Genomic DNA, 17,500 nt, shown 5'->3' with positions numbered 1-17,500 from the left:
ATTTACGGAAAGCCTATACCACCAATATCAGGCCACTTATACTCATTACTTATTACTTGTACTCCGACTTCCACGCACCTCTTACTCTTCATATATTTTATACCTCATATTTTTAGATTCAAATAGCTTAATTTGCATGGTGCAAGGAAAAACACAAACACCGATGCAAACACTGACATCATACAGGATGTTTGAAATACGACTCGCAAAATCGCTTGACTAAAATAAGTCCAATTTTTAAAATACAAACACTTATTATGTTTTGCTAACATGGCTGCTAACGTTTTTGGTAAATTTCAGATGTTATCTAATACTTCAATGATGAGCAAAACCCAATAGCATTGTCAATGCAAATCCATAGTTTTGCCACTAGATGGCGGCACCGTCACATTTTTTTCACAATTTTTTTTGCAGAGCATTTGTTCGATATCCCTTATCGGTGATAAAACACATTAATCAAAGTCATTACTTGCCAATTTATATTAGTAGCTGACATATATTTTACATATTTCTTTATGGAAGTAGAATTATATAAATGCATTAAAAAGAGCTAAATAGATTGTTAAACTTTTTGACATACATGTTGACATCAGAATAGTTAGGCTATACAGATACAAAAATATGGAAAAAACATCACTTAATATGGGGAGTTTTATTTGCATACTGTCTGCAATAACACATGATTTTTTTTATACTTTGCAGGTGCCTGAGAGCAACTTCGTATTTACAAATATGCGCACGGGATCAAAAAGGAAAATAAGATGAAAATAAAATAAAAGCGCAAACAGCATGTTTGTCATTGTTTATGGTAAATTTAGTGTACAGTTAACGTAGCATGCAAATCCACAGTCGTAAATGTACAGTTGTTTTTTATGGATAGGTGATGTTTTAAAATAAAATAAAATAAAATAAAGTAAAAACACGAATTGCAAGGGTTTGACTTTGTTTACTTCACTGATTTCTTTCACTGTGTTAAAAGGGCATTAATTAATTTACATACTTACCACGTCTTTCTTTCAAAAACATATATTAAAAAGAAAAGAAAAATCAAGTGGTAATTATGGTTACATTGATCAAACGCAAAGATAATGCTCAAGAACAATGTCAGTGTCTTGGCAATATGTACACAGGAAAGTGAAATTTACATTTTCCCTCCTGCGCATCTCCGCATAGTCTCGTGACGTGGAACAGATGATGGAATGGATTTCAGAATAAATAATGATGATGGTACTTCCATTTATACCCTTTTGGTATTTCAGTTTTAACAATTTCCAGGACTTAACTGATGCCCTTATACTTGTTGACCACTTTCTTCTCTTTTACCCGCCTGTTCTGAAACCAGATGGTCACTTGTCGCTCGGTCAGGTTTGTGTGAGCAGATATCCTTCTTCGTTTGTCCTTTGTGATGAACTTATTTGTGGCATATTCTCGTTCTAGTTCCTTCAGTTGAACCTTGGTGTAGGGAACCCGCTTCTTTCTCCCTCGACGTATTGAGGCTCCATCGGTACCTGACACGGTATCTAGGGGTCAGATCAAAACCAAAATAAGATTGGTTGTTAAAGGCATAGCCAAAACAGATAATGATGATTTCAGAGTATTAAATAATAAGGCGTATAATAACATCACATTAGTGCGTCTCCGAGGCAGCGCAACCAACGAAAATACATACGTCGAATAAAGCACACATAAATAAGTGTATGCGTAAATGTTGTAGGAACTGCTGTAAATCACAAACCTTTTTCAGTCTACTTTTAACAAAAATATTTAGTAATATCAAGTTAATTCTTTTTAAAATATCAGTTTCAAATAACTATTAGATAATCTCGTTTTTCTCAGGGCCTAAAGGTCACTTTTATGCTTAAGCATTTGTGAACGATTTATTCATGGCAATAAAGCAGAGATGCAGCATTTTACCTTGGATAGACGATTTCCACAAGGTACTTGACTGTGTTTGATCTTTCGGGCAGTACACCGGACTGCTCCATCCGTTAGTGATTGCCCACGGCTGGTACGTTTCAACAGGCATAAGAGATTCATGTCTCGGTTCCGAAGGAGCGCTCAGCGCAGGTACAACTGGCACGTCAAGGTAACTTGGTACAGGCTGGTAAGGGCCAGACGAGTAACCCTGGTAGAAAGCAAATTCCTTTGCTCGAGAAGGGAACTCCTCTCCAGAAACAGACGTGTCCATGTATTTTTCCCCATATGTGGTGGGTTGCGTGCAGGACTTGGGCATCCTACACGGGTAATAGCTGCCGCCAAAATATCCATAGGGCAAAGAAGCACTTGGAGAATTTTGCACGGCCGAACACGGGCTGCATTGTTTGACAGGCTCTCCCATGCCCGACACTGGCACCTCACTCGACGTGTAGGTTGTACTCGGAGCCAAAGAAGACGGATGGGCAATAAGATTCCTGCACTGGTTAGCAGCAAAATTGCCTCCCACAAATCCTTCCATGTTTTTGCTCATATCATCCAAACCGTTGTCATAGAGAAACATCACCGGCTCAATCCAGCGGGAATGGAGGAGTAAAGACGCTGTCATAGCACGCCCTACATGGAGCCTAGCAGCTCTTTTAGAATTCCCCAAGACTGAAAGAGAAGCTGTGGATCAGTGAAGTAACAGATACCCATGCGCCCCGCGTGCGTCAAGATCCAACAGTTATTGGACGAGAGCAGGCACGTGACATGCAAAGAGGTTGATAAACGTCTAAACTAGAGATAACGCCAATCTGGCATGACAAACGTAATGCACTGAACTGAAACAAAGTGGTGGGATTTGGTCAAAAATAGCTATAAAGATTCTGGTGATAAGCTTCATAAGAGGAAGCCAAGTGGCATTCCATTGCGCAATGGGATATTACATGTCTTCTTACTGGATTTACAGTAAGATTCGCGAATACAATAATACTATGTATTAAAGTACAGATAAAAGCAATGGAAAGATAATGTTTAATATTTAATATTGTATGAAGTGTTGCCTTTCAGACTTACTAACTATGCTATTTATATTGAAGTACATTTTTGTAAGAAAGGGAAGTCTCATTTTAGTCTTCCAAGACATTAGATGATGTGTCAATTTAATAAGGGACCAAAAAAAGTCTTAAAGTGTCAGTTTTCGATCCTTTTACGATTTTTTGCTCTACAAAATTTTGCACTGCTACATTGAACCCTCACTGTAATATCATCGACCATTATGAGCCCATGAAATTGTCAAATAACAAATCACACATTATGAAATTGACCACCAGTTTATTACTCTATACGGCTAGAAATCCAGCCCACAATTTGGCAAGACTCGTTTGCATATGAGTTACACACGGCTGGAGGCCAAGGTCAAGTTGAAAGTTGCAGTCTAGCCAGGGCTCTTGTTGTCATTGAAGGCTAGACGGTCTGACAGGAAACGACCACACATCTCCGGGTGCATTGTAAACAGGAGCACAAAGGTATTATACTGTTTGTGATGCCACGAATTTAGCATGAGCGTGTCTTGATCTTATGTTTTCATTATATATGCGCGATGGCACAGACATTTGGCACTGTTGGATTTGATTATAAATTTCAGAGTAAAGAGAAGCTTTGGAGTACTACGATAATTCTTCTTTTTATTCATATTATAATTATCACCGTCTTTTAGGTCATTGGTATTGCTGTTAGAGGTCAATTAATAATGCCCTAAAGGATACATCACAACAGGATTTAATTGTTTTTAATCATATTTCAATTCAGTTGACATTAGCACAGATAAGTTATCTGTACAATAAGATAGTAGCCTTTTCCACGACAAATGCTACTTTATATATTTTATTTTCGTTTTTATATCTAATTTTATAGACAATATAGGTTCAAAATTGTGTACTTATATGGTGCGGTTAAGGTAATAAATTCCCATACATTTTGAAATGAAGTGTTTGAATTCACTCTTAATAAATAATTTATTTTTATTTAAGAAAAAAATTTAAGATGGTTATTTTCTCCAAAGCCTTGCTATGTGTGCATTTAGGCTATGTTAAAACGTATAAAAAGAGTATACGGATAATATTTTTCCTGTTTTTTTGTGAACCGCTATTTCTTAAAATCTGCTCAAATCCAATAATATCAATAGTATCAGCCTTAGCAGCCTTGCATTCAGTTAAGATAGAACTTATTTTTCTTCTACATCTGTAAATTACTGTTACACACAGCAAATAGGTTTATCAGGAGCAGAGAAACGATATACTTCATTACAATGTTAAAGAACGATGCAATTTTAGCGAGAAGCAGCTGTTTGTATACGCTCACTATCCAGCAGAGTTGCACAGGAAATAACCTCGCTGGTGGCGTAGAAACACGGGGATGTTAGGCGCCAAGTCACTTTTTGATCTTTTTAAGGTTTCTTGAGCCATTAACATTGCCTCTCACAATGGAAGACGGATGTGATAACGGTTGCTATACTAGACAGAAGATTCGGTCCATAGCTACATTTACCTCAAAGACTGGAGAGCCGACCGTAAACGGACTGCGTCATTCCATAACATTAAAAATCAATTGTTTCCTCAAGATTGGACTAAAACACAGCTGTCTTGTTGTTTGTTCCAGCACTGCGATTATAGCTATACGAGTAGGCCTAATGTGAAGAACATTTTACATTTACTCAATCAAATAGCATATACGGCCTCGAGATTGTTTATTTTCCACTGATACGCGTTTAAGACGTTTGAAAATGGTTATGGCAGGTAATTGAATTTTAAATAATTATAGTTTAGAATAGGCCCAATTTGTGGATAGCAAACACTATAAAGGTGTGTGTGTGTGGTATAATGCACTAAAATAAGTTTTTATGTAACCCTTTAAACCACAAACAAAATCAGGCTACAGACTTTGACCTAATTTTCTGAGAAACAAAGTAAAGAAGAAGGTTTTTAAGAGAACACCGCTTTACATAATTTTATTTTTTGTTCAGATTCTAAACGACGTGGTCTGCAAATATTCTTGTTCTGCAAATACACTCACGAAAACCAATAAAGGCAAAGTCGGGACAGCTGCACTACATGTATTAAATGTAAATATTTGAAAGCCACGAAGCCTTGAGGTCTTATTTTGTGTCTACTGCTTTAAAAAAAAACAACTTTGTCTGGCTGCAAATCCCACCAGTGCTTAAAAATAATGGTAACTGTGCAATTGGTACTGCGGACCTATTTAATAATTTGTGATTTTATTGTAATATAATAAATAAATTGAATTGAAACGTATTTTAAATTACTATGATCAGAATCAATGTCTATTTAAATATTAATTTATCCATTAAATATACATTACTTGTAAACAGTGGTTTAAAATGTATGTTAGATTCTGAAGAAGTCCAGAAATACTTTAACAAAAGGAAACATCGATGCCGGTGGTACAATAAAGGCCAGACAAAACACATACCTTTTAATTGAGAAAACATAATGACCTATTTGTATAATTATTTTTTTTTCACAATTTAATGCAGGAAAACAAATAATGCAGTGCATCCAATAAGCATACGAGAATCATTATCACCTTTAACCTGTCCCTCAAAGCAATTAGGATAAATATTTTACATCTAGCCTACGTCATCTGGTTGTCATTATTTGCGAACTAGTTAATATTAGCGGGTTTAATATTAGAGACATTAATTTGGATTTAAAAAATAACACTTAGTTTATGCACATTTATTAAAAAAAATCATAAACTTGAATTGTTTGGATAACGGTTTTGTGAATTTTTCTGTTTCTCGGTGCTGATCAAATATCGCCATCATCGCCATCATTATTGCGCAGTAGGCTAGTAAATAAAACCACTAAACAAATAAACAGACAAATCAAAATAATTAAACAAATAAAATACAAAATTTATATTTTTATAATGCATTTGTATGTTTCCCCCAAAAAAGATAGCATTACCCTAATTAACGTTTTATTGAAATATCGAAGAAATCGTTTTATTGGCACATCATGATTCAAAGTCCAAATATCCGTCAAATAAATTCTCAGAAACCAAACAGTTTAACACTGCGAAATGCGAGGAATTGTTTTGTGTGTGTGTGTGATACAGGTGTGCTTATCCATAGAAATTCATAGACCATTTTCTTTTTTTAAAAGATATGCTAAAATTATAGACGCAGATAATAGTTACAAATAATTTTTGTAGACAAAGTGCTGAAATAAACGTCAAGTGATTTCATAGGCTACAGTTATTTTTGAATTTGTTTTACTACAAAAGTTTGGTCAAAGTATATGAGGCCGAATATTTAATTAACAGGTAAAATGACATGTAAACGTTTTGTTTGATGGAACACCAAAATGTGAAAATTAATTAAGGCGACGAGTGAGGCGTTTTAATGTAAATAAATGATTCTCATAGATTCTCATATATTTTGAGCTATCAAACATGTCTCTTTAAGAAATACAGATAGTTGGGTCTCAGTATGCTGCAACTGAAGTATACTCAAAATCTTATCAGTACACAAATCCTATTTGAAATAAATAATAGAAATAAATAAAATGCCTATAGAAATAAATGAAATGTATTAAACTTAGTGCACTTATTTCGGCTATATGGAAAGACTTAATTAAATCGCATTAAAATAAACTATGGGAATACAAGCATCTCACACGATTAGACTTAATTCTATGCCTCTGTGCTTGTCTACTAGAAACAAACCCTAAAAAGCATGTTTTTTTAGGTTTAGGCTATCAAATATTCTAAAATGTGGACCGACCAAAATGTTTATTACGTTTGAATTAAATCTATAATCGAACAGTTAAATTTGTCTATATTTTACTGTCATTTTTTAGGATGCATGGTTTTGCAATACACAAATCAATTTAAGCTTCCCATGCAGTAACAAAAACCATGTTACTGTTATAATTAATTTTCAAGGGAGTTAAGTTATTATGAAATTTCGATTAGATTATGCGAATTAATCAAAGCATTACGCAGTGAGAACTTTACATTTTAATTTGACTACTTAAACCAAACACACATTTTTACAGTTTAACTATTAAGTGGTTATAGGCATCTTTTTGGAACAAGTTTCTATCCGTCTGGTTGTTTTTAGAAACGTGTATTGCAATTAATACACCTTTAACGAATAGGCTACCAATTACAAAAACAACAAACGATAATGAAATCGTAATTGTGAATAAATGCCATGTAAATAGAGCTAACCGTCAACGAGGAAATGTTTTTGAATGGATTTATCATCCACGTTCACAATTTAGAAATTTGGTCGAACAGGGGTGCCCACATTTACAAAAAAAAAATAAATAAATAATAATAAAAAAAGTATAATCCGACTCTGAAGACACTGTTGCCCGGCAAATAGGAAACAACGAAAACAGTCACAGTTTCAATTAAAGAAAACATTCGTGCGCTAAATGTTTGAGTCTACATAAGCTATACATCACAGAAAAGACAGATTTTTGTTCAGGTGTTTCAGTCACCAATGCGTGTCATTAAATGGAACACACCAGAATGGACTAGCGGTTTTGGGGCTGTCTGAAGTATAACTACCCCATGGTCCTCTGTTTGTAAGACCTGCCAACTAGATAACAACACAGCACTTAGGCCTCCATGCTTAATGGACTTTTTATGGGTTTGTCCTGTGATCATGTGACCTCTAGCATTATAGCCTCTCCGTAGCTCTTTGGTGGGTAGATCAGAAACATACTGCTAACTGCATTTCCTCTCGTTTTGAGGAAAAAAAAAAAGTGTAAAAGCGAGTGTGACGTTAAATACAACGGAGAAGACGAAGAGGCAAAGAAAAGTTCTGAGGGGTGAAAAAGTCGTGGGCGAGAAAAGGGGGAAAAAATCAGACAAACCTGGTTGTATACCGCTCGCCTCTTACCTTCATGGAAATGCGACCTAAGTCAGCTAAACAGATTAAATTCCATATTTATGCACTGTAAAGCCCAAAAAGTTAAGGCAACTCAAACGGTTTGAGGAAACCGATTGCAACAAACCATTTAAGTCCAAAAACCAATCCTAATGAGTACTATGAACTTAATCCATTTAGGTAAACGAAGCAATTTGAGCACAGTAAAACCCAATAAATGAAGAGAACTCAAACCAACTGAGTACTGTAAAACCTAATGAGTTAAGGCAAATCAAACCGTTTGAGGAAACCGATTGCTACAAACCAGCTTTAAAGAGTTAAAAAACAAATCTATACTTAATCAATTTAAGTTGAAGTAATGAGGTATTTAACTCTTTACCTTCAACATTGAGTTTAATAGTTTTCAAATGAGTAGAATAAACTTTTAGTAAATTGAGTAAACTACACATTTCATTTGATAAAGTTGACTGTTGGGTTTTACAGTGTGATTATGTATTTTACTGGGATCCTGAATTTGCTGTTGTCATTGATTCAACTCATGCCATTTCAAACTGATATATGTATTCTATCACTGGAGCATGCATTGCGATAGTTTGTCAGTTTATGACCGTTTACTATGGGGTCTAATGTATTTGGACAGAATTATATTGACAAAAAAAAAAACCCAGACACAAAATATAAAATGTAGTATTCTACAACACAAAAAATACAAGTTTGGAGGAACAAGAGCAATGACAACTGATTTTTTTGATGATTATTCCTCTCGAGAGAATATGAGAATACATTATTACTTTCCTTGATGCAGGAAAAATCCCTGCTTTCTGACTCATCTTTATTGTGTTACAAAGCACTGAATTCAAGGTGAGGCTACATAAAGAAGCGTCAACATTCCACTCTACGACCTTGAAGATAGGGAGGAGACCAAATAAATGCGATGTTGCATCATAGCATACCATCCTTTCTGGATTTTACAAACATCAACATGGCAGTGTTATATGAATTTGTATGGATGTTTCAACACATCAGTCACCATGAAAACTTTAGAGATTTCTTTAATTTCCAAATGTTTAAATTTACATGTATATTACATGTAGATCCAACATCATTAACAAATAGAGCCGCCAACCGCAACTACGACTGAAAATGTAGAAACTAAACTTTTACATATGCAAATCTGTTTACAAACAGAGCATTGAGGAGTGTAACAGCTGATCTGAGTCTTACAAGTTTGTGATTGGTGACCATTACATGATACATTTTTAATCAGAACAGCCCTGAAGGCAGAAAAAACGTCAATTCACAGCATCTCATCAACTGATCGGTGGATTACTAATTCTACACGTGGGCCCACTTTAATTACATGATTCCAATAGGAACTCACAGCTTCAAACGCTACACACACGCATAAAGAGAACAAACACACTTATTCCAACTCCAGTCTATAAAGGTAATCATTCATTCATAACTCCCAGCACATGCATGCCAATGAAATCACATAGTTGGGTCAAAGTTTTGCGAGTCAGGTCATGTGCAAGGCAGGTAAGGCTGTGGAAGGGGCAGAGAGGGTTGCCTTCTATTGGCCCTCCTCTTCTCGAAGGAACTGGAAGACCGATGAGAAGTCTTTGTTGGCATAGCCGCGTCCACACATCATGCGGTAAATCTGATGGGCCACAGAGCCCAACAGCACTGGGGTTTTCGTGTTGGTTGCTGAATTCTGAGCAAGTCCCAGATCCTGAGATTTAATGAAAATAAAATATCAAAGAGGGATGTGCATCACGAAAATATGATAATCTTAAGTGTCAACAAAGAGGTGTCGTTGTAAGAGGAAGGGTAGGGGAGAGCGGGGCACAAAGCAACACATTATTGGGGTTAGACAAACCATATTTTTTTACCAACAACGCACAGGCCTCTCCTACAAATGAGCACTGGATTTATGATTTCTGTGAAGTATTGCCAAAAGTACCAGGAGTAATAATGTTACTATTTACCCCATCCGCGGGGCAAGTTGTAACTGACAGAGGGTTAGTTGTAACATGCTTAAAAAGGTAGATTTCACACAATTAATTTAAATTCAGTTTACTTTAAATAGTAACTATTTTACCTCAATACATTGCTCAATTAATTTTTTATACTATATAGCACAGTATGTTTATTAATTAATTTATATATTGGATAGAACACATTTAGATTTATTTGCATTACTAAATGCATTTATTTGCAGTATTATCAATAAAATATTTTTTTTCCAATAAAAAACATTTTATATAGAAGTTCTCAAAACTCAAAAAATATTTTGTTGGTTTAATTGGTATCAAAAGTGGTTGGCTTATTTGTAACACCCGGTTACAACTAACCCCGCTGTGTCGTGTTTTCCTCATAACTGGCTAGCAGTCACTGTTTTTTTATTTATTTTTTTACATCTTTCAAAACGGTTCCATCTTTTAGCCTAGAAGATGGCAATCACAACAATATAAGATTTCACCAACATACTTTGACAGATTAAAAAAAAAAAAAAACTATAATAAAAAAAAAATACTTTTATGCTGCAAAAATGGTTTCTCCTGTGTTTCTCACCCAAATTTTGCCGCATTTTTACAATAATTGTAAGGAAGACATCTGCCGACACTATGGTGAAAACCTTGGAAGCATGCCATGGTTAACTCTGAGCAAATACCTTAAAACTTTGTTACATTTTACCCCGCGTTACTTTGTACCCGTGCTCCCCAAATTCATTTTGATTGAACATTGCAAGCAAGAAAAAAGTGCATAGAAACAAATAATCAACTGCAATAGTCAATAAATAAATCATTAATTATAATTGTGAGTTCAAATTGAGTTAACAAATCAACATCTGCATGAACTACTTTTAACTAAAAACATTTTTTTTATAAACAAAATTGAGAAAACTATCAATTTGAATTATAAATGACTCACAAACGTTGATAGAGAAATAAGTTATTCAATACTAATGGAAAATCCAATGTACATAATTATATTACATTTATACAACCAATACTCTGAGATTTACCAGTAATAAATTAACTGGAATGAATGGAATTTGATCAATTCAGAATATATTCACAAAAATATATTTATTTTTTAATAAAACAACATAAAAGTACTCTGAATCTACTCTGTGGTTTTATATCATTTTCAAACAGCAGTGAGTGAGAAATGGGCTATACAATCAAATATATTTAACATTGTTTTGACTAATATAATTTTTGACACCTAAAGATGCTCCAAAGAGTCCGCACGCTTGTGTCTATGAATTTGATCTACCATTATGTTAATGGTTCTAAACGCTTCTTTAATAAAAATCATAATATGTCAAAGAAATATCTGTACAGTTATGGGGTCCAAAGCAACGAATACATTAAAGACAACCTTGGTCATTAGTGTAGTGCCGAAGCCGCCCTGGTAGTTGTTTGCTGAGGGCACTCCCTCCATCACACCTGGGACAGGGTTATAGGTGTCACTTGACCAACAGCGGCCAGAGCTCATGTTCAAGATCTTTGCCAGAAGTTTAGGGTCAAGTCCTAATCTGTTAATGCAAAAAGCACAAGGTAAAAATTAGAAAACAATACAATCTGTAGAACCTAAAGGTATGTAAAACCCACCAGTCCGACTGCACCCAACCCGGTCTGAGCTGGGATTGAACTGGTGATTCTTTGCATGGGAGTCGGTTGCTCTACCAAGGTAGCTAAAGACCATGGCCTCTAGCGACTGTTGCTAGAGCACCTTTTGAGGTCAGAGCAGTGAGGTTTACCTGCATAGCACTTCACTAGCTAGCCTCTGTTACACTCACCCACTAAACCTCATTCCCATCCCGGACGAGCCCCCAAATTTAACCCACCAGTTCAACTGCACCCAACCTGGTCTGAGCTGGGATTGAACCGGTGATTCTTTGCATGGGAGTCGGTTGCTCTAACAAGAAGAATAATGACCATGTCCCCTAACAACTGTCGCTAGAGCACGTTTAGAGGTCAGAGGAGTGAGGTTTACCTGCATAGCACTTCACTAGCTGGCCTCCGTTACATATGCCCACAATGTTAAATAAATAATTCAACTGCACCTGATTCCTAAGTTCATGGTCTCTGCTGTTCCAATCATCCCAATGGCCAACAGCATATTGTTGCAGATTTTAGCTGCCTATACGAAGAAAGAAAGATCGTTTATGGGGAGACAAATCTGGCCCTTTTTTAAGAATGCCAAAGACATCTTATTTATACCTGTCCGGTGCCGACTTGACCACAGTAAACTACATTAGCACCCATACAGCTGAGAAGCTCCTTGGCTGCATTGAACTCTTCCTCTGGCCCACCAACCATAAAGGTAAGCTTACCTGACGTGGCAGCACCAACACCTGAGGAAGATTAAGAAAACAACACAGATCATATGCAGTGTAAGAAAAATACATTGCTGTTGTTTCAAAAGTATGTTTTGGTTTCTTCTGAACACCCCGAATAATAGGTTTCATATACCACTTTGGCAGTTATGCACAGATTTGTGATAAACAGATGACTACACAACTGCAATGAGCATCAAACATGGTGATGTGAAACTTCTTGATGTTTGGTGACATCAAAGAACCAGTGATGTCATTGTGAGTGGATTATGTTGGATTGAGAATCCCGTTTAAGAACAAAATGTATCAAAAATTTAGACAGTTTACAGCTACAACCAAACTTAGGTGAGACCTTCTGATAGTTCTGAATCATGGTGCTATATCTTTTCTGATTGGACTAACAATGTGCAAAAACATGCCAGCATGGTCCCAAAACAGTGTTTAAAAACCACGTTCCTGGAGGCGCACCAACACTGCGTGTTTTGGATGTCTCCTTTGTCTGCTACGCATATTACAGGCCTTTTAGTTTCTGCTGATCTGAATCAGGTGTGTTTGGTTAAGGAGACATGAGGTGCGTTCCAAATCACATACTTATGCACTATTCTATGCCATGTTGTAGAATAAAGTGCGTTCACACTGAAAACTCTTAAAACAAAAAAAAAAAAAAAAGTGCACTTTAATTACCCGGATGATGCGCTTATTCAACTGCTGAAATGAAGTGTGGAATGATGGAGACTTCACGCAGGATCACGGCTTTGCTCATGTAGCGGAAGGGGCGGAGCTATCGGGCACACATATTGGATTACTTGATTTATTTTGGATTTGGGAAAGCAAAATTCTCCTATGAGAGTGATTTATAGCGCCTCCCGATGGTGCGTGAAGTTATATTCATGGCAGGTATTATTTGGTACTTTGGTCTTTTTATGTTTTACTATACAGGAAAAAACATGACAAAGATACAGTATGAACAAAGAGACAAAAACATTTTACATAAATAAAATTCCAGCAATGGAATTTAAATTCACACACACACACACACACACACACACACACACAAAAAAGAGTTTTAGATGCAATATAATTGTTAGTCTTTTAAAGAGTTCACATAAATCAAAGTCCTTTCTGAAAATAAAAAAGTAGGGCTACATTCAGAGGTACTTTGGTCATTTATTTAACTAATTTGGCAATAGTCAAAAGTCACCTGGGAAACGGTTTGAATTTCCGCTTCGTACAAAAAAAAAAAAAAAATTGTGTTCCATTTGGGATGACATATACAGTATACACATCTACTATGCTGTTGAGTGTGTAAGTGCATAAGTACATAGTGGATAAGTGCATAGTGTGCCATTTGAGATGCAGCTCTGGAAAATGTGCAGAGCTGGTGGTCCTCCAGGAACGTGGTTGAGAAACACTGTTCTAAATGTTATCAGTGGACTTAAGCTAGCAACGTGTTAAAACATGTTTGCCCAAAACATGACAGAAACAAGCTATCGTGCTAACAATATTGTCTACATCCATCTATCCAAATTCAAACATTTAGGCTAGGCTTTTTTTTTTTTTTCAAGCAACATTTCACAAATCTTTATATCTATCTGAGAATTAAGTTTGATGTTGAACCTTAAATATACCAACAAAATCATATGGATTAGTTTAATATTGTTATTTTGGGATCTTGAATGTTACGGACACGTAATGAAAGTACTGCTGCAACATTCTTCAAAATACTTCCTTGTGTTTTGCAAATACATCTGTGGTGAGTAAACAATGGCATCCCAACAGAAATACAAGTTCAAGTTCCACAGAAGACCTATATATAAAATAACCAACAGAGGTGGAGTTGAGTAAATAGGTCACTGAAATGACCAATCAGAGAATGAACAACCACTCGCATGAATAAATGACTGAACGAATGAGTGACTGCACCTCTCATGCAATAGTTTCCACATCATCACACCAATAACCTGCATTAAGCCAAGATGATTGAAAGGACGCGTCTTCAAAATGCAGAACCATAATTACTCTTAGAAAGGAACGATCTATAAATACCCAAGCACTTCTCCAGCTGCTGTGAACACAGACGCGGATGACGTCAGGGACGGTTTGTTGTGGCTCACGTTTCATTAAGCCTCCTTCACAGACGCTAACACGGAGCTGAGAATAATGTCTGGAGGGTCTAACTAAAGAGAATGAGCAGGTCTGTGGATTTCTTATGACTCTATCACAAACCAAGAGCGGGTCCAACAGTATGTTAGCCAAACCCCACTGACGCATTTGAATAGGGAGAGGCAACAATTTAAGGAAAGCAAACTAGAAGCACATTGTTTTTATGTGCCCAGAGACCAGAGGGAACAACTTCCTGATTAAAAAGGAGTATTGCCATAAAGCACAAACTAGCTGTTGACGGAGTTAAACATTTCTTGTTACGCGACAACACAGGCAGTTTTCACACCTCAGTCAAGTTTACAAGAGGCATACAGATGAAGACGCATATACAGTATGCGTGTAATTTACAGTAGACTTGCTTATAAATGGTCAACTCTGACAGTCACAATACTTAAAATACAGTGATTTTATTTCCACGAGGTCTGTTAAACAATTACTGTATACCTCACATTTTATCGTTTTTTTTTTTTTTTTTTTTTTACTTTTGATGACCATTTTGGTCACTACTAGAGAGTCGGCCACAGTTTGGTTTACTTTTGCTCCTTTAAGAAATGAGCAACACTGCCTTTCTCAGTCTCTGCGCACATGCTTGTGGTTTTCATCATGACAATTTTTTTTAATTGCCCAATCCTTCAATACTGACTGATCAGAGAATAAAGTCCAGATTTTTCAACTAGTGAGTTTCTTTAGCAAAATATGGGAGACATTACAGTGCTTAATCAGAAAAGTTAAAGGAATACAAGATACCTCTTAATATAACCCCATTAAATATATTTTTAAATAATCTGGGGGGCTGCAGCAAACTTGGAGTCCTCCAGATGATTTAATTTAAAACAGTACAAAAAATAAGCATATTTTTAGCCACCCCTTGTTTTTATTTTTCCTTAAAATTACCAAGTTTCCTACTGTCCAGAAAAATCTTATATAAAGCCAAACTCACACTGTGATTATCATGATCCCCATGTTACATCTTAAGATCTTTGTTGTCAATATCCAACTAAACAAAAATCAAGACATGCAAAAAACACACAATACTCATTTTGGGTATGGCATCATTAATCCATAACATTTTCAGCAACCCACTTTCTGAAATGATACCACAGCACAATCTGTAGTGTTACTTTAATTCCTAATGATGGCTTGATGATGAAACCAGGACTTTCAGCATCACACTGTAGTAAGCTGTCTGAAAATTTCTTGCACTGTCACAATTTCAACAAATAATTAACAAATTAAATAATTTGATATAAAACATCTATTTCTATTTTAGAATTTGTATTATTTCTTTTCAGGGCATAGAATTAAAAAAGGTCAATAGTTCCATTAACGTTTTGGATACCAATAAACTTACAAATGGATGGGTCAACATGATGATAGAATGCAATTTTTTGTGTGAACTGTCTCTTTCAGCTTTAAAACAACTTTGGCGGCAATGTCAAATTATGTTTTTACACTCTAATTATATTTGAATCTGATGCCAAACAATAAGAATTCACAGTCATGGCTTCACAAAAAGTTACATAGACCGTACTTTCTAAAGTATACAACAGTCCCAGCGACTAGAGAAGTCAATATCTTTAAGTGCAGTGAGATAGAAAGCAAAGTTATACATTTCAGTAAACCTACTAGATGACTTAAGACACATCTGAAATGCTCAAAGAAAACGGGACTTTGGAAAATAAAACTATAAGAGGTATATTTTTAGCTTTCATAAATACAAACAAAACAAACAAACAAACAAACAAACAAAACAAAACAAACAAACAAACAAACATACATACATACATACAATAACCGTACTATAAGCATAGTACAATTCAAATCCTTGAACAGGGTCACGAAATTGTGAATTAAAATTAAAAATAAATAAAAATTGACATTATCTTCATTTCGACCCCAACTGGGTCTGCAACAACCCGATCCTTTAGTGGAGATTAAAGTTAGAAACCAACCAACAATTTGCTTAAGAGGTTAGTTCACCCAAAAATTTAAAACGCTGCTATAAACATGTTGTCTCAATGCCCTGAGACCTTTGTTCGTCTTCAGAACACAAATTAAGACATTTTTTATTTATCAAAAAATATTCTCAAAACAGACCATATGCCTTCAGTAGTCCAATCGAAAATGATTAAGCCATGACAATGCTTGTGCGCGCATATAAAACAGTTTCTTCTCCTCTGTGTCAGTGTAGGGCACACTTTAACAATACACAGTTCTGTGTATGCATGTCATGTTTGTTCTTGCTGCTGATATATACCTCACATGCACCTGTACTTCGTTTCAAACAGAGGAAGTCACACACTGCCATCCTGGGTACATCAAAGCACAATGCTTGTGAAAGCGTTCCCAATATTGGAGGAAAAAAAAAATTACAAAATTTTTAGCAATTATTTTGTTTTATGTGCACACAAAATAATTTGTGTAGCTTCATAATATTCTGAGTGAACCACTTTAGCACCTGGACTGTTTTGACAATATTTTTGGTATACCTTTCTGGACTTTGTGACCATTGCTGTCTATGAAGAATCAAGGAGCTCTTAGGTTTCATGAGGATGAGTAATTAATAATGCAATTTCATTTTTGGGTGAACTAACCATTTAATGTAATATTTAAGTAACCATATTTAAGCAGTTACATATTCTGAAGCACAGTACAAACAGCTTGAATTTGGATATCGGAAACAGAACACACAAATATCAGAGAACACTTTAGTTATTGGCATGTATCTGCTAAATGGTAATTCACTTAATTATCTGACAAACCGGCAAATAGGGAGCAAAATATTCCTGTTTTCACTGACTTCGCCAGATTGGGAGCCATTCTAAAGTGACCGAAATCCACAAACAACAGGTTGTCCAAATAAAACCCAAAGGGAAAATGTCTCAGATATAGTAAGAGAAGTATGTGATTTCTAGAATAATGCATCTTCATCAACTCAAGATTCGCCATCAAGACCAAGTTGTGGATTGTTTCAGAAGACCAGTGCAACCAGATGATCATTATCCAGAGGATGATAATGTGTAACACTACCATTAATGAGGTTGGTGTCATGATCTCATTCCTTTCGAGTGCACATGCGCATTAGCTTGGGCAACCTGAAAATATGCCGAGTTTTATTCAGATTTAAGAAACAAACTTATGAGACAGATGTT

At 35.7% G+C, this 17,500-nt stretch overlaps 2 protein-coding genes across 2 annotated transcripts in view; both read right to left on the bottom strand.

The window, feature by feature from the left end:
• Positions 1-633: 633 nt before the first annotated feature.
• On the bottom strand, positions 634-2,604 carry hoxa13b (homeobox A13b). Its single transcript, XM_056475205.1, has 2 exons — positions 1,915-2,604; positions 634-1,520 (listed from the first exon to the last, which is right to left on the bottom strand). The coding sequence occupies exons 1-2, from the start codon at positions 2,540-2,542 to the stop codon at positions 1,279-1,281; spliced, it is 870 nt and encodes a 289-aa protein (XP_056331180.1). The 5' UTR covers positions 2,543-2,604; the 3' UTR covers positions 634-1,278.
• A 6,267-nt stretch (positions 2,605-8,871) lies between these two features.
• The window catches only part of hibadhb (3-hydroxyisobutyrate dehydrogenase b), a 21,568-nt gene continuing 12,939 nt past the window's right edge, over positions 8,872-17,500 (bottom strand). Inside the window, exons 5-8 of the mRNA XM_056475395.1 lie at positions 12,070-12,203; positions 11,913-11,989; positions 11,225-11,381; positions 8,872-9,569 (exon numbers count right to left, since the gene is read on the bottom strand). Coding sequence (XP_056331370.1) covers positions 9,411-9,569; positions 11,225-11,381; positions 11,913-11,989; positions 12,070-12,203 — 527 coding nt within the window. The 3' untranslated portion in view covers positions 8,872-9,410. The remainder of the gene's footprint in view (positions 9,570-11,224; positions 11,382-11,912; positions 11,990-12,069; positions 12,204-17,500) is intronic.

This window comes from Danio aesculapii, chromosome 16 (genome assembly GCF_903798145.1).
Source record: "Danio aesculapii chromosome 16, fDanAes4.1, whole genome shotgun sequence".
In the NCBI taxonomy this organism is placed as follows: domain Eukaryota; kingdom Metazoa; phylum Chordata; class Actinopteri; order Cypriniformes; family Danionidae; genus Danio; species Danio aesculapii.
This window is presented reverse-complemented; position numbering and strand designations above follow the sequence as displayed.